This window comes from Hyla sarda, chromosome 3, assembly GCF_029499605.1.
Source record: "Hyla sarda isolate aHylSar1 chromosome 3, aHylSar1.hap1, whole genome shotgun sequence".
NCBI lineage: Eukaryota > Metazoa > Chordata > Amphibia > Anura > Hylidae > Hyla > Hyla sarda.
This window is the reverse complement of record NC_079191.1, coordinates 140669834-140688220: the sequence shown is the minus strand read 5'-3', so window position 1 is coordinate 140688220 and position 18387 is coordinate 140669834. Positions and strand designations below refer to the sequence as shown.

Genomic DNA, 18387 nt, shown 5'->3' with positions numbered 1-18387 from the left:
GACAGTTCCTAAAATGGACAGAGGTGTCAGTAGAGAGCACTGTGGTCAGACAGAAAGCAAATTCAAAAAGAAAAGAACTTCCTCTGGAACATACAGCAGCTGATAAGTACTGGAAGGGTTAAGATTTTTAAATAGAAGTAATTAACAAATCTGTTCAACTTTCTGGCACTAGTTGATTTAAAGAAAATCGTTTTCCAGTGGAGTACCCTTTTAAGGGAGTCATAAACACCATATTAATGATGGACCCCAACCCTGTGACAAACCAACCATACTGAACATTAGAGTAAACTGTACAATACGATTTTCACTGAATAGTTGACATACAGAGTCCATGAGGAATCTGGTACGATAGTCACTCCTAAGAAGGTTCAGCAGAATTTTCTTATCATTATCCATTAAAACATTCGTGTTGCCTAGACCTAGTTCTTCAGTAGAGATGAGTGAATTTACAGTAAATTCGTTTCGTTACAAACTTCTCAACTCGGCGGTTGCCGACTTTTCCTGCTTAAATTAGTTCAGCTTTCCGGTGCTCCGGTAGGCTGGAAAAGGTGGATACAGTCCTAGGAAAGAGTCTCCTAGGACTGTATCCACCTTTTCCAGCCCATGGGAGCACCTGAAAGCTGAACTAATATATGCAGGAAAAGTCATCACCTGCCGAGCCGAGAAGTTTGTGACGAATTGAATTTACTGTAAGTTCGCTCATCTCTATTCTTCAGAAAGGAAAATGTTTTCTGGCATAGTGTATTTCCTCCCCATATACATAAACCTTACATACATACACATGTCAAAGCTTGTAATTTACCTAAGTGCTTGATATTGATTGGAATATATTATCCATATCATTTGTAACATTACACCATGACTCTTAGGAGCTTTGTTTTTCAAAAGCTGATTTAATTTTAGTGTACAAAGCTTTGCAGGAAGTTCTTACTGTCCCGGGGCATTGCTGAGCATTAACTCTTTCTTCACATAGTTTTCGGCCACTTCTAGCTGCCTGGAATAATAACTTTTTTATTTCCAAAGGACGCATGGCTGATGACATTATTAACGCTCAAAGAATGTCTGGTATATGTACATGTGAGGTCAGGGCGGTGCTCACAATACTACAGTCCCTTCCTCTCAACCTCTTTACATGTAATGCTAATAATTGAAAATGAATTGGCTCTGAACATGGCTTGCAGCTATGAATAGATATTACAGTAATAGGCTTTGTGCACCATTTTCCATGTAAATGGGCTATGATTCGAAAGTGTCTCGGCACACAAAAATGTCAAGTGATTTAATACTGCTAGATAATGGAGCTAACCTGAATATTAACGGGATATAAATAATGATATTTATTATCTTTAGGGAAGTACTTATTATCCCTAAGTATTATATGTGCTTTTATAACCTCTGTCCTTTACTGTCACTGCTAATCAGCCCAAAGGCCAGAGGTCATTTATCATTGACAAACCCTTTTTCCGGCGCAGTTACGCAAATATGAAACTCATTTCTTACCCACATACCTTCCGCCGAGATTAAAAGCTGCAGGATTCAGATTGCATGTGATAAAAAATTGATTTTTAATAAATAAAAAAACAGAAAAGTAAAAAAAAAAAAAACTGAAATGCTAATTCTCCAGATGCTCGAGTTAGATAATGGCATTGCTCTGCAGGGATGGAATTACCTGCTATGAGATCCGCAGTAACATTACAAAGCTGTCTGCCCTGTGATCAGTAAGTGTCAAGATCCTTCATGTTGACAAATGTGCTGTCCATAAGAATCTGTGGAAAATGTTTTAGCGGCAGAATGATTATGAATCAAACCTATGTGAGCCCGCAGCCCTCGCTGCATCCCAAGCCTTTCGTATTGGTTGCATGACAAGTAAATGCATCTTGACTTCCCTTGGAGAATTTTTTTCCTGCTCTGCATTTGAAAGACATACAGCAAATTGGCAATGGTATTCTGTACACTGCAATTTGTATCCTCCATTAGAATCTCTAAGCATGGAACGCAAAGGCAAGCCTGGAGGTCATGGGGGAAAACAAAGTATATTGTGTACAAAAACAAAACAAAAAAATGTGTGCATTGTCTGAAAACTGTCAAATTTTAGCTTGTTCTTAGAATCCAGCTGCACTATATGAAAGTATTTAGAATTGTTTGACATTGGTGTAGGAGCCCTGGAGCCTTGGCCCTGTCACCTATGTGCAGACCAGTGCTTCAAAAGCCATATAGTAGGTAGAGGACACTTTTTTAGATTTTTTTATTAGGGCCTAGAAGCTTCAAGTTACCCCTCTATGATGGGGACCAAATGTCCCACTGCAATTTCTAGGAAACTCTCATATTTGTAGAGAAATTAAAGCAAATATATTTGCAATAAGCCATGTAGGTGTACTATACAAATGGCTGAGAAGTGAGTTCTTGTTCAATATGAAACAGGGCTACAGTTGTAGTTTTAGTTTTTTTAAACCGATATATTGTGTTTCTTAGATATAGATGTAAAAGAGTTGAATATTTGTTTCATCTGTTTGTCTTGTGCAGCTGGGTACATCATTGAGTTAAAGGGGTACTCCGGTGAAAACCTTTTTTCTTTTAAATCAACTGGTGGCAGAAAGTTAAACATATTTGTAAATTACTTCTATTAAAAAATCTTAATCCTTCCAGTACTTATTAGCTGATGAATGCTACAGAGGAAATTCCTTTCTTTTTGGAACACTGATGACATCACGAGCACAGTGCTCTCTGCTGACATCTCTGTCCATTTTAGCAACCATGCATAGCAGATGTATGCTAAGGGCAGCATGGTGGCTCAGTGGTTAGCACTGCTAAGGACAACAATAAATAAAGTGCTATTATTATTATAATGTCAGCAGAGAGAACTGTGCTCGTGATGTCATCAGAGGGCATTCCAAAAAGAAAATAATTTCCTCTGTAGTATTCAGCAGCTAATAAGTACAGGAAGGATTAAGATTTTTTAATAGAAGTAATTTACAAATATGTTTAACTTTCTGCCACCAGTTGATTTAAAAGAAAAAAAGGTTTCACCTGAGTACCCCTTTAAGGGGCTTTACTTTTCAATGTAAAAATCAGCTCTGCTTCCTCTGTACTCTGAAACGTTTCATTGCAGTTACCGTAAAACATTGTTCATAATGGCATACAAGTATACATTTGGCTTTACAATATTCTTGTAGCATACATACATTAAAATACAACATTTAATACATGAGTTTCTGCTAGGGCAATTGTAAGCTGGTATCTTGTAGTTTAACTAGCTTTATGACCAATCTTACTATGTATTAGTTTAAAGGGGTTCTTTGGGAATTTTAAATACATTGTGTAATAAAATTGTATTAGTCTATGTTGAAAAAAGGTTTTGCTAAATACATCTTATTTGTTCTTGCTTGTTTTGTCTAGGGGTGAGGCATAGTTTATTAAAGATGGTCACTTTTGCTTTACCATGATCACAATCCTTACAGCAGGACTGAGAAAGGGCCAAATATCAGCTGTCTACAAATCATTATATTGTAATAAATTTAGGCTGCTGAATACAACCTACATTTATCCCTATATTACATTGTGCATTATCAGCCATCTATATCCCTGTACTGCACTGTTTCTGTGTGGGTGTCAGAATAGAGCAAACATAGACACAGCTATATGAAAACAAGAGAGATGAGCTGCAGGCGGATAAAGCCCCTTCAGCTTAGGTATAGTAGAATGAGGGGCAGGCTGCCAGAAAACATCATTACCCTTAAAGGGGTGTTCCGAATGCTGTTTTTGCGCTGCAGGGTTTGGCCACACCCCACATGACGCCAGTCACGCCCCCTCAATGCAAGTCTATGGGAGGGGGCATGACAACTGCAACACCCCCTCCCGTAGACTTGCATTGAGGGGGAATTGTCGTGACATCATGAGCGGCGTGGCCGACCCCCACAGCGCGTAAACTGCGTTCAGAACATATAGTTCCGAATGCTGGCCAGTGGAGTACCTCTTTACCAGTCTACACCTAGTGCTTCTTTTCTTTAGCTGTGTCTGTAATTATTCAGCTACTGAGTGGCACCCAGACACAGCTATAGTGAGTATACCAGCCCAAAGTCTCTCTTTTCTGTCATTGAGCTGTGTCTGTGTGGCAGTATAGTGTCAGTAGGCACCCAGACTCAGTGCATTATGGGGATATATATGGCATATAGTGTACAATACAATATTGAAATAAATGTGGGCAGCATCCAGCCACCTACATTAATCCCAATATAATTAAAGGGGTACTCCGCTGCCCTGTGTCGGAAGCTCCGCTCCCCAGCGTCCGGAAGTTTATTGTTCTGGACGCTGTGTGCAGGCTACCGTGTTCAGGGCCGCCCCTCGTGACGTCCCGCCCGCCCCCTTCGTGACGTCACGCCCGCCCCCTCAACGAAAGTCTATAGGAAAGGGGCGTGACGGCCATCGCGCCCTCTTCGCATAGACTTTCGCTGAGGGGGCAGGTGTGACGTCACGAAGGGGGCGGGCGGGACGTCACGAGGGGCGGCCCTGAACACGGTAGCCTGCACACAGCGGACGCTGGGGAGCGGAGTTTCCGCCTCAGGGCAGCGGAGTACCCATTTAAGTGTACACACGAACTAGTGACAGCAGGGAGGGCGGCTGAAATTTGTCCTGTGCTCTGTCATGAAGTAACCTGTACTAGAGCCGGTTGTGTCTGTGGTAAAGTGAAAGCAACAATTTTGAATAACCTATACATCACCCCCTAGGCAAAATGATCAAGAGTGAATAACATGTATTTATTTAAAAAAAGTTTACACATACTGTATACTAATGTATTTTGTTACACTATTTGATATGATTCCCCAAGAACCCCTTTAAGTATTACAGTCAGAATACATCCCCTGATCCGTCTCTAGTAATCTAGTACGTACTCATATTATCGTAACTTGTAGCTTTCAGGGCTTGATGCAAAATCTGTAACATAGGCCCCATGCAGCAATTATAATACTGGTTTCTTATGGGGCACATGTGCTTTGGGGCCCCCTTATGCACCTCTGCATCTCCTATAGCTATGCGCCTGAATAATTTGTACACAAGACTCGTAACTAAAACTCTTTCAGTAAATTTAACATTACCACTTCATCTGATGAAAAAGTGAATGGTCTTATTTGGCCTAGATTAAGGTACCCCTGTAAATAAAATACATTTCCACTTGTTAAGGTTGTGGGTATAGGTATAAAGAGACCATTAGACAGATCTTTGTCTATTGACAATTTTATGCAGTATTTATTACATCTCTCCTAAGCTGTCTTTTTTTCCCCAAACTGAATAACCCCCAGTATTGATACAGTTGCATCAATGTGTAGGAAAGAGAATGTGGGGTGAGAAAGTTCCTTTGGTGGCCCCGGAATGGTACAGCATAAATGCTAGACTTTTCAGTATTTCCTATATATATGCACTCTTAAATAAGCCAAAAATCTTTGCCTTATAACAGCCATTGCCTCTTAAATTCATTCATGTGCCATGTGTACTTACGGTAAACCAGCAGCAACTGCTTCAAGTCATTTTCATTGTGTTTGGTCTTAGAAGCATGTTCTCTGTTAACCCCCGCCATATACAGTGAGTGCTATTCACAACAAAACACATTTCCTGAATATTTTTTTTCCAATATGGAATCTATCATTATATTGAGCTTTATAGACAAGTCAAAGCAGATGGAATTTTTGTCTTGATAATGGTATTTCGGGATACATCTGCTATTCAACAGACCACCTGTGTGGAAAGAAAATGAGCTGGCACTCAGACAGTTACATAAATGGTTGTAAAACATAAAATCTATCTTATCAAGGCTATAGAGAAATAAATGCTGACGTACGGGCAAATTTTATTGGGTGTCTGAGTTTCTTTTCAACTTTTTTATTGAATTTGGGTATAAATATATGTTACATTATATTGTAGAAATGCACACAATGTTTTTATTGTGTGTGTGTCATACAGTAAAGATATTGTCAGTATGAAAGGGGGGTGTTATGTTTTTTTTTTATATTCCTACTATAGTCGAGCTCTGCTATTGTGCTATTTTCTTTTATATATATTATCAGATTCATATATGCTGAATATAGATCCATATATAACTGAAGCTTATGATTCTATAAAATGTCTGTGTGTTTCTTTTTATGAGAACACGCAAGTTAATAATGAAAATATTTTTTTTACTGTAGCTTTCAAATTTGTATTGTTTATTAGACTTTAATCGCATGTATTTCAGTCTCATTAATTGTATGTATTCTGTTTCTATGCAGATGTCAGCAATAGAAAATATGGCTGAAAAGTTGGAAAGCTTCAATGCTCTTAAACCAGAATCCAGTGAGCTGTTGCAGTCCGTTCCTTCCATGTTCAATTTTCGAACCTCATCAGCCGCCCTTCCTGAAAATATTCTTCGAAAAGGCAAAGAACGATATACTTGCAGGTACATAACACAGACAATGAAAATTGTCTACTAAACAGAGTTTATTTTTTCTGCTTTTTGTTTAATTTCAATATATATATTATGTTTGTGTATATTGTGTTTACCTGTTCATTTATGATCAGTGTAACATTTAGGCAATGGGTGCTTCTACTGAACCGAACTTACAGAACCATAGATTCCTATGTTGGTATAAGTATAGTTTAGTAGGATTGTCCTTGGATGTGGTATGTCTTACATTTAGAATATGGACAGTTGAATATGAGTACACTGGGGGAGAATTTATCAAAATCTGTGCAAAGGGAAAGTTAGCCAGTTGCCCATAGCAACCAATCAGATTGCTTTCTTCATTTTTTTTCAAAGGCCTTTTCAAAAATTAAAGAAGCAATCTGATTGGTTGCTATGGGGAACTGGTCAACTTTTCCTCTGGTCAGGTTGTGATAAATCTTCCCCACTATGTCTGAATGGGGCCTTACAAAAAATATCTAAATGGATAATAAGAGATCGGATATAGAAAAGTAAATTAAGGCTCTGTTCATACTTCTATTAGAGGATCATTCAGAAGCCTCTGTTGGTAGCTCTGAGATGTGACAGGTTGGCATCTGTTGGTATCTTTGACAGGCCAGAACCACAGTCATGGTTTCTGTTATAACAGCACTATGACTGTGGTGTGAACAAAGCCTAAGAAAGACCAAAAAACTATGACAAATGGCTTGTGAGGTTTTTCTTTCACAAATAGGAAGCATATATGCCTTATGGAATCCACTACGATAATAACATTTACTAGAGATGAGTGTTGAGTGTGGTACGTGGAAGGTCAGATAGACACATGACTTGATCCTGATGACTATGCAACTTGCTTTTGGCAAACTAGCCATGGAATAATGCAAGTATATCGGAGGGAAATGAGGAGAAGCTGATAAGAGGAATACAATGGAAGGCAGGTGTGGGAAAACAATGATCAAATGATAAAGGGACTAAGTGATGTAAACATAATTTTCCTACGTTGTGTATTCTATTAGGTACTGTGGAAAAATCTTCCCCAGATCTGCAAACTTAACTCGCCATCTGCGGACCCACACCGGAGAGCAGCCTTATCGGTGAGAAATATGAAATCACTGGCCAACGTTGGTTCATTCGCTTCCAGTATTGTGACGGTTTTTAGTTACTTTAAAAACACCAAATCTTTTTTGTAGTTTCAATTGATCATTTATTTTGAGTGGCTTTTTGGCTTTCCCATATGTTAACTGCATCCAGAAAGTAAAGATCTAATGATACGTTGTAGAGGAGCTGGCTTCAATGAGTTGGTGGGATTTTCAGGAACATGGAAGTGAGAGGATTGTTGTACATATTAAATTCTTTATTATAGTCAGCCACAAAACATTCCTCTAACACGTGTTATTCATTCATGGCTTAGGTTGCAAACCACCTTTGTTACTACTTGCTTATTACAATATTTCACCAAAGAGCCACATTATAATAATTTACCCGATTCTGAGATTCCTGGGAAGAGCAGGCTTTATAGAAGGAGTATACACATGATCTATATTTAGCATGAATATGTTTTCCAGACTGATACTGTTATTTCTTTTTATGTTCTTGCTTTAGATGCAAATACTGCGACCGATCCTTCAGTATCTCTTCGAATCTCCAGAGACATGTCCGCAACATTCACAACAAAGAAAAACCATTCAAATGTCATCTTTGTGATAGATGTTTTGGTCAGCAAACCAACCTGGATAGACATTTAAAGAAACATGAGAATGGGAACATATCTGGTATGTAATGCTGTTTTATTGTTATGCCATAGGTTTTGATGAAAACCATAGGTAGGGGGGATTTGTAAGGGGAGCATTTGCCTATAGCGACCAATCAGATCAGATCGCCTTTTTTTTTTTTTTTTTTTGGGCTTTAAAAAAAAAAAAAAAAAAAAAAAATGTGTGTGTATTCCTAGACATCAGATGTCTCTAAAAAGATGTTAGTGTAGCAATATTCACATTTTTCAGTTTAACCTGTCTAGTGTAGCAAAAAGCCCTCAAGGAAACTCTACATATACAGCCATGGCTGTAAATGTTGGCACCGCTGACATTTTTCAAGAAAATATTTCTGACAGAAAAGGATTGCAGTAACACATGTTTTGCTATACACATGTTTATTCCCTTTGTGTGTATTGGAACTAAACCAAAAAAGGGAGGAAAAAAGCAAATTGGACATAATGTCACACCAAACTCCAAAAAATGAGCTGGACAAAATTATTGGCACCCTTAACTTAATATTTGGTTGCACACCCTTTGGAAAAAGTAACTGAAATCAGTCGCTTCCTATAACCATCAATAAGCTTCTTACGCCTCTCAGCCGGAATGTTGGACCACTCTTCCTTTGCAAACTGTTCCAGGTCTCTCTTATTGGAAGATCTCTCCACAGGTGTTCAATGGGATTTATATCTGGACTCATTGCTGACCACTTCAGAACTCTCCAGCGCTTTGTTGCCATCCATTTCTGGGTGCTTTTTGACGTATGTTTGGGGTCATTGTCCTGCTGGAAGATCCAAGATCTCGATCTGGGCTGTACAGTGCAACCCAAAATCCATTGGTAATCCTTAGATTTCATGATGCCTTGCACACATTCATGGCACCCAGTGCCAGCAAAACAACCCCACAACATCATTGAACCTTCACCATATTTCACTGTAGGTACTGTGTTCCTTTCTTGTTAGGCCTCATTCCGTTTTACCAAAAAGTTCTATCTTGGTCTCCTCTGTCCACAAGACATTTTCCCAGAAGAATTTTGGCTTACTCAAGTTCACTTTGGCAAAATGTAGTCTTGCTTTTTTATGTCTTTGTGTCAGGAGTGAGGTCCTCCTGGGTCTCCTGCCATAGCGTTTCATTCCATTTAAATGTCGACAGATAGTTTGCGCTGACACTGATGCTGAGCCTGCAGGACAACTTGAATATCTTTGGAACTTGTTTGGGGCTGCTTATCCACCATCTGGATTATCCTGTGCTGACACCTTCATCAATTTTTCTCTTCTGTCCACGCCCAGGGAGATTAGCTACAGTGCCATGGGTTGCATACTTCTCGATAATGTTGCGCACTGTGGACAAAGGCAAATCTAGATCTCTGGAGATGGACTTGTAACCTTGAGATTGTTGATATTTTTCCACAATTTTGGTTCTTAAGTCCTCAGACAGTTCTCTTCTGCTCTTTCTGTTGTCCATGCTTAGTGTGGCACACACAGACACAATGCAAAGACTTAGTGAATTTCTCTCCTTTTTTTATCTGCTTTCAGATGTGATTTTTATATTGCCCACACCTTTTACTTGCCCCAGGTGAGTTTAAAGGAATCTCATATGCTTGAAACAATCTTATTTTTCCACAATTTTGAAAGGGTGCCAATAATTTTGTCCAGCCCATTTTTGGAGTTTGGTGTGACATTATGTCCAATTTGCTTCTTTTTTCCTCCCTTTTTTTGTTTAGTTCCAAAGCTCCAACACAGACAAAGGGAATAAACTTGTGTATAGCAAAACCAATCCTTTTCTGTGATAGATACTTAGTTATCTTGAAACATTTCAGGGGTGCCAACATTGACGGCCATGACTGTGTGTGTGCGTGTGAATATATAATATATATATATATATATATATATATATATATATATATATGTATATATATGTGTGTGTGCATATATATATTGGGACACAGTGCGGTTGGGATGCCCTGGGTTGGCTAATGGCAACATGCCCAGTGTGTATGAACCTTCTGGCTGTCAGTAAGGATCCTTTGTTTTGATTGTATCCTTTACCTCTGATGGTATTTATCATTTGTTTAAGTATATATAGTTATGTACTGAATACCCCTTCCCCTTTTTTTCACCTGTAAGACTATGAGATTTTATTTAATCTTTCATCCAGTTATGCCCCTAGTGCTGCCACATTACTCCTCTTTGTGCCTCCAGACACTTGGCTGCGCTGCGCCTCTTCAGTGTATGACGCAGACGCCAGCCATGTGCTTTTGTTTAGACATGTGACCTCCCATGTATGGGCTTTGTTTCTGATGTGCTTTCCTCCCATGCCCTGCAGTTAGATGGCCGTGCCGAGCTCTGGCCCTCACAGCACATGCGCTAGTGGGTTGTGCCCACTACTGCTCCATGTGGCTTGGTTTTAGACATTCTGGGGAAGATTTATCAATACCTGTCTAGAGGAAAAATTGCTGAGTTGCCCATAGCAACCAATCAGATCGCTTCTTTCATTTCTGAAAAAATGAAAGAAGCGATCTGGTTGGTTGCTATGGGCAACTCAGCAACTTTTCCTCTGGACGGGTTTTAATAAATCTCCCCCTCCGTGGGGTAAGTTCAGTTTGCCACTGCCCCTTTTTCCTAAATATGAATGGTTCTTTAGAATATCTCCAGCTGTGAGCCGTTCCGCCTCTTTGATATTTTATGTGATTTTAACCATATTGTGTACTTTATTGCACATACATTCCCTTTATGTCCACGATTGCACTGTCGGACATATTTGTAGTGTCCCTTATTTATATTTTAACAGCACGATTTAGCATTTTGTACTATGTGTACACTTGATTACTATATGATGTATGTAAATGAACTAGTCACATGACTGTTTAAGTTGGATCGCTTGCACCTTGGCTTGAAAATGGTGGTGTGAGACCACAGAATTGTTGTCTTGGTATTTCTTGAATAAAGCTACTCCTTGCTTAGAATACGCCTGTGTGCTGCAGTCGCCTTCCTTCTATCTACATTGTTGGATCTAGGACCGGGGTCCCTGAGACTGCCTGTACCCAAAGCTTTTGTTTAGCCATCCCGGTGTGCTGCTCTTTCCCTTTACTTGCTATATATATATATATATATATATATATATATAATTCTCAAACTACAACTCCCAGCATCCCGTGGATACTAACTTGTGGCTCCTTGGTTGCAGTCACTCCCTTATAGACTGTAGACCAGTGTTCTCAAAACTGAAGACCTCTAGCTGTTGCAGAACTGCAATTCCCAGCATGCCCGGACAGCCTTTGGCTGTCCGGGCATGCTGGGAGTTGTAGTTTTGCAACAGCTGGAGGCATACTGGTGCGGAAACACTGCCCTAGACAAATCGTAGCAATTACATAAGCAATCCATAAATCTTTGCCTCTCCTTTCCTTATACCAGGTACAGCTGCATCCTCCCCTCACTCAGAATCTGAAGGCACCGGTGCCATTTTGGATGATAAAGAGGATTCCTATTTCACTGAAATAAGAAATTTTATTGGGAATAGTGGTCATACCAAAAATTCCCCCTTACACCCAGAAGAAAGGTAAGACATTTAAGTCGATTGACCAATTACATGATTACAATTATGGTTTTGTTGACCCATATACTGCTTATTAGTTAAAGGGGTATTCCAGGAAAAAACTTTTTTTTTATATATATCAACTGGCTCCAAAAAGTTAAACAGATTTGTAAATGACTTCTATTAAAAAAATCTTAATCCTTTCAGTACTTATGAGCTTCTGAAGTTAAGGTTGTTCTTTTCTGTCTAAGTGCTCTCTGATGACACATGTCTCGGGAAATGCCCAGTTTGGAAGCAAATCCCTATAGCAAACCTCTTCTAAACTGTGCGTTTCCCGAGACACGTGTCATCAGAGAGCACTTAGACAGAAAAGAACAACCTTAACTTCAGAAGCTCATAAGTACTGAAAGGATTAAGATTTTTTAATAGAAGTAATTTACAAATCTGTTTAACTTTCTGGAGCCAGTTGATATATATATATATATATATATATATATATATATATATATATATATATATTATATAAAAAAGTTTTTTTCCTGGAATACCCCTTTAACTGTACTTTTCTATACAGTCAGTAAAAACAGGGTTTATTTTTTGCTTAAACAGTGGTGCGTATATTAGAGCATTCTGTCACAGGTATATATCAGAAATCCTATTATCATAAACAATCCAAACCAAGTCTTTGACAGGTTTATGCAGTATAGAGAACAGTAAAAAAAAACAACAGTAAAAACTAAGCTATAGTATTTATCATTTTGGTTTAGATTAACCCCTTAAGGACGCAGGACGTAAATGTACGTCCTGGTGAGGTGGTACTTAACGTACCAGGACGTACATTTACGTCCTAAGCATAACCGCGGGCATCGGAGCGATGCCCATTGTCATGCGCGGCTGATCCCGGCTGCTGATCGCAGCCAGGGACCCGCCGGCAATGGCCGACGCCCGCGATCTCGCGGGCGTCCGCCATTAACCCCTCAGGTGCCGGGATCAATACAGATCCCGGCATCTGCGGCAGTTCGCCATTTAAATGAACGATCGGATCGCCCGCAGCGCTGCTGCGGGGATCCGATCATTCATAACGCCGCACGGAGGTCCCCTCTCCTTCCTCCGTGCGGCTCCCGGTGTCTCCTGCTCTGGTCTGTGATCGAGCAGACCAGAGCAGAAGATGACCGAGAACACTGATCTGTTCTATGTCCTATACATAGAACAGATCAGTATTAGCAATCATGGTATTGCTATGAATAGTCCCCTATGGGGACTATTCAAGTGTAAAAAAAAATGTAAAAGTAAAAGTAAAAAAAAAGTGAAAAATCCCCTCCCCCAATAAAAAAGTAAAACGTCCGTTTTTTCCTATTTTACCCCCAAAAAGCGTAAAAAACATTTTTTATAGACCTATTTGGTATCGCCGCGTGCATAAATGTCCGAACTATTAAAATAAAATGTTAATGATCCCGTACGGTGAACGGCGTGAACGAAAAAAAATTAAAAAAGTCAAAAATTCCTACTTTTTTAATACATTTTATTAAAAAAAATTATAAAAAATTTATTAAAAGTTTTTTATATGCAAATGTGGTATCAAAAAAAAGTAAAGATCATGGCGCAAAAAATGAGCCCCCATACCGCCACTTATATGGGAAAAATAAAAAAAGATTTTTTTAAGCGCAACAATAATATAAAAGTATATAATAATGGGTATCATTTTAATCGTATTGACCCTCAGAATAAAGAACACATGTCATTTTTACCATAAATTGTACGGCGTGAAAACAAAACCTTCCAAAATTAGCGAAATTGCGTTTTTCGTTTTAATTTCCCCACAAAAATAGTGTTTTTTGGTTGCACCATACATTTTATGATATAATGAGTGATGTCATTACAAAGGACAAATGGTCGCGCAAAAAACAAGCCCTCATACTAGTCTGTGGATGAAAATATAAAAGAGTTATGATTTTTAGAAGGCGAGGAGGAAAAAATGAAAACGTAAAAATTAAATTGTCTGAGTCCTTAAGGCCAAAATGGGCTGAGTCCTTAAGGGGTTAAAGGGGTACTCCCGTGGAAAACTTTTTTTTTTTTTTTTTTAAATCAACTGCTGCCAGAAAGTTAAACAGATTTGAAAATCACTTCTATTAAAAAATCCTAATCCTCCCAGTACTTTTTAGGAGCTGTCTACTAAAGAGAAATCCCAAAAAGAAATGCATTTCCTCTGATGTCATTACCACAGTGCTCTCTGCTGACCTCTGCTGTCCATTTGAGGAACTTTCCAGAGCAGGAGAAAATCCCCATAGCAAACATATGCTGCTCTGGACAATTCCTAAAATGGACAGCAGAGGTCAGCAGAGAGCACTGTGGTCATGACATTAGAGGAAATGCATTTCTTTTTTGGATTTATCTTTAGTATACAGCCCCTAAAAAGTACTGGAAGGATTAAGATTTTTTTAATAGAAGTGATTTACAAATCTGTTTAACTTTCTGGTACCAGTTGATTAAAAAAAAAAAAAAGTTTTCCACGGGAGTACCCCTTTAAGTTAGGTTTACTAAGCTGCCTGAGTGGCGTATTTCTTTTTAACCCCTAGAGGACACGCAATGTACATGTATGTCGCTGTGCAATGGTACGTAGACACAGTGACATACATGCACATCGCGGTGAGTTTACAGTCTATGAAGCGAGCGCCGGAGCTGCACTCGCTTCATGCGGGGACCCACCACTAATGGTGGACGTCAGCAATCATGCTGATGTCTTCCATTAACCCTTTAAATGCCATGATAATTACTGATCACTGCATCTAAAGTATTAGGGGAGCATTGTGAAACTCATCGGACCACTCGCAGCCCGATTGTAGAGGTCCAATAAGTCAAGATGATGGCCAGAACTCTACTCGCCTTCCAGGGCTGCTCTGGGGATCTTCTTCTATGTTCTGCCTTCTGGCAGACCATAGCAATAAACAGTAATAACAAGCAATAAATTGCTATAAATAGTACCCCGTGGAGACTTAAAGAATGTAAAAAAAAAAAAAGTCAGAAAAAGTTTTCTTTTGGGGTAAATAAGCCCCTCCTCCAATAAAAAAAATGGTCACCCCATTTTTCCCATTCTACAAAATAAAAAATAAAATAAATAAAGATATTTGGTATCTCTTGTGGAAATGTCCGATCTATTAGAATATAATATTAATCCTATACGGTGAACAGTGCAAACATGTAAAAATACCAAAGTCACAAAATGCTGCTCTTTCGTCACATCACATCCCAGACAAAATGAAATAAAAAGTGAACAAAATGTCACATAAACGCAAAAGTAGTACTGATAAAAACCCCAGATCACAGTGCCCTAGTACAGCCCTGTATACAGAGAATAAAGAAAGTTATAGGGGTCAGAAAAGGACAATTTTAAATGGGTCTATTTTGCTAAAGTCTAGTTTTTTTCTTTTCAAGGAAATCACATAAACATGGGTATTATTTTAACGGTGTTGTCCCACAAAATAAAGAGAACATGTCAATCTATCCATAAAGTGCACTGCGTAAAATCAACCCCCCCCCCCCTAAAGTTGCAAAATTGCGGTTTTCTTTTCAGTTTCCTGCCACAAATAATATAAAAAAATAAAAAAATGAAAGGCGTCATTACAGAATACATGTTTGCAAGGAGAAAAACGCAAACTTGAAAAGGGCAGCCACAGATCTGCTGGATTTACTGAGAGGCGGAGTTTGTTATATTCCGCTTTGTGTTTACTTTTAAGGCACACATTTTATACCTCTGAAAGGGAAAGAAATCTACATATAAACATTGAGTTATGTGGCGCAACATAGACAATCTGAATGTTTCCGTTCACCCACAGTTGTTTTGGTTTCCATTTTTTTTATATTTATTTATTTTGCTGTATGGTATAATATAGTATTATGCACTGTTGTGTCCACCAAAAGAAACCTAATTCATTTATTTATGTAAAAAGTTACAATGTATAGCAGAATCAGCTTTTAGCTTCTGTTTAACGTATACGTTTCTATCCTTTTGATGTGTACATGAGATGTAAACACACAATGTAAACCTTACCTTAAATTCATTTTGGGAGATGTGTTCTTTTAGGGGGACATTTATCAATGTTTATCAATGTATTCCTTTTTTTAGTTATTTTTTCTTTACAATTGTTTTGCTTACGTGCGACTTATTTATTAACTGGTTGCAGCCTGTTGATAAATTTGTTGCACGTAAGCAATTTTTTTAATTAAAATTTTTAGCTTTGGTGGCTTTTTCTGCTCCATGTTTGAGCTGGAGTAAATTTGGTAGGTTTTTTTCATGGGATGCAATGTGATAAATCTTTTTGCTTTGGTAAGCAAGTTTCTTTTTTTTTTGCTTAGGGCACTGCACAATCAAGAAGTCACACAAAAAATAGAGAAGTTGCACATGCAACTTTTTTGCTACAATTTTAAACAATAATAACCTCCTAAATGCTATCAGAAATGTCCCCCAAAGTGTTGTAGCCATGGTATATTACATCTTGCTTACATATACACATTGCTAAAACACTTACTATGCGAAGATACAATTCCTGTTTTGTTGTTTGTCAGTAACACTTCATCATATGCTTTTTAGGCCATTAAACATTCGGTTTTGTATGGGGCAGGATGTTTTTCTACAACATGTTTAGACATTTTTTTTTTTTTTACCCTGTATTACTAAAGCATTATCAATAGCAAGTGTTTTTGTCCCATTTTATTTAGCTTTATTGATTGGTGGCTTTTATTTAACATCTGGATACAACATGTCCTTAAACAGGAAGTTAATAAGGAGAGAGGTTCATGGGGTCACCTAGTGTTTCCTTTTCAGAATTCTGCCTTCTGACTGCACTTGATGGATATTTTATCCCTGGCAAATTACTGAACTTGGAGCCACAATTAGCAAATCTGTTTATTCAATCATAAAGCGTTTCTTTCTTTAGGTCCAGTTCATGAAACATTCATCCATGAGAAATGTGATGTAGCATAACTATTATGTAGGCTGTCTACATATTTTTTCTTTTTTGAATTTCTCTGGTGGTCCGAAACTTCTATCATTATACTCCGATAAAAGATTAGAAGTTGTTGGGTGATTTGACCGTTCCAGTGATTATCCTGTGCGACTCGTATGGACTCTTTGCATATTTAGTTTTTCTGATTTAAATACATCATTTCCTGATTTTTTTTTTTTTTTTTTTTTTACATTGATCCTTTCAACACTGTTGACTTTTCATGTTTCCTGGTGGGGGTGATGTATATAGGAGGAGAGACTGCAAGAAAAAATAGACCCAGAATAGTGAAGCCTTAATTTACCAAGGAAGCCCATTGTCTAGGAAGTGTGATACATGATTTGGAGAATTACTGACTCATTTCTAATGTGGTTACAGATGATTAAGTAAATAGATTATTTCCTGAGAAGAAAAGACCCATTTTGTAGACTTGACAGAGGTCGGTCTGTGCTGTGGCTATAATAGAGTGAGAAGGTTTAGACCGAATCTAAATATTTTCTTTTACAATTCCCTAAGAAAATATAGTATAAGTCATACATTTTATTAAAGTGGAAACATTTTTTTTTACTTCTACAAAAAGATATAAGAAAGAAATATTATATTGTTTTTTTTTTTTTTTTTTTTAATCCAGGAATATTTTTCTAGATGAATCAATTTATATTTATTTATGTTACACCACCTCACATAATAAAATTTCCTATAAGTATGCATATCACACAGTTTAAAATACAACTAAACATATAAGTGTTTAGATATTGGTCAAATATATGCACCTTAAACTGTAAATTATCTATAATATACTATGGGAACAAGGATTTTGAGCCTATACATTGGTCATTAATGGGAAACACATCTATAATGTTATTTTATATGGATTTTTTTTTAGGATGAATGGTGCTCATGATAAAATAATGCTGACGGGTCAGAATTCTGATATCCTTGATGATGATGAGATTGAAGATGATGCTATCTTGGATGAAGATGATGAAGAAAGTGATATTGCAGGGAAATCCATGAAGGAACCCAACTCAAGCCTACTTGAAAATTGCAATGACAATGATTTTAAAGAAGCAAGTAAAGCAGAATTAAACTGCAAGGTCTCACCCAGCAGGTTAGTGGGAATTGTCTGACTCAGATCGATTTGATAGCAGTGAGATTCATGGCCAATGTTCAATTCTTTGTTCATCACACAAACTCTATCATTGTGCTGCACAGATATGAGGATGAAGATTTCAAAACTGGCCTTTCTGCATTGGATCACATAAGGCACTTCACAGACAGTCTTAAGATGAGAAAAATGGACGAGAGTCAATACAATGATGATGATCTTTCTCCTTACACCTCTTCTCATTTGACAGAAGACTTAAAACCGCCAATATATAGGAAATCCAAATCACAGGTAAATAGCAAAGTACTTTATTATGAAATTTGTAATAAAATTGCTCTTGTAAAGAAATACTGAAAAAATAGGGAATATATGTCTGATCGCTTTTTGGGGACGGGGTGTGTGATGCCTGGAACCCCGACTCTCCTCATGCAAAGAGCATCATCCGCTCTGTATTGGATAACTGTTGTCACTTGACATGTCCCCTCCTCGTATCTCTATGGGAAAGCTAGACTGCTGTATCTGCGGCTCCCCATAAAGATATGTGGGAGGGGCATATTAACCACGCCT

The 18387-nt window shown here is 38.1% G+C and overlaps 1 protein-coding gene across 2 annotated transcripts in view; it reads left to right on the top strand.

Annotated features, from left to right (window-relative positions):
* MECOM (MDS1 and EVI1 complex locus) overlaps positions 1-18387 on the top strand; it is a 590565-nt gene that overhangs the window by 565007 nt on the left and 7171 nt on the right. For both annotated transcript variants that reach the window (XM_056565113.1, XM_056565115.1), the window contains 6 exons: positions 6261-6427; positions 7447-7524; positions 8033-8202; positions 11592-11736; positions 17599-17823; positions 17928-18111. In XM_056565113.1, coding sequence (XP_056421088.1) covers positions 6261-6427; positions 7447-7524; positions 8033-8202; positions 11592-11736; positions 17599-17823; positions 17928-18111 — 969 coding nt within the window. The remainder of the gene's footprint in view (positions 1-6260; positions 6428-7446; positions 7525-8032; positions 8203-11591; positions 11737-17598; positions 17824-17927; positions 18112-18387) is intronic.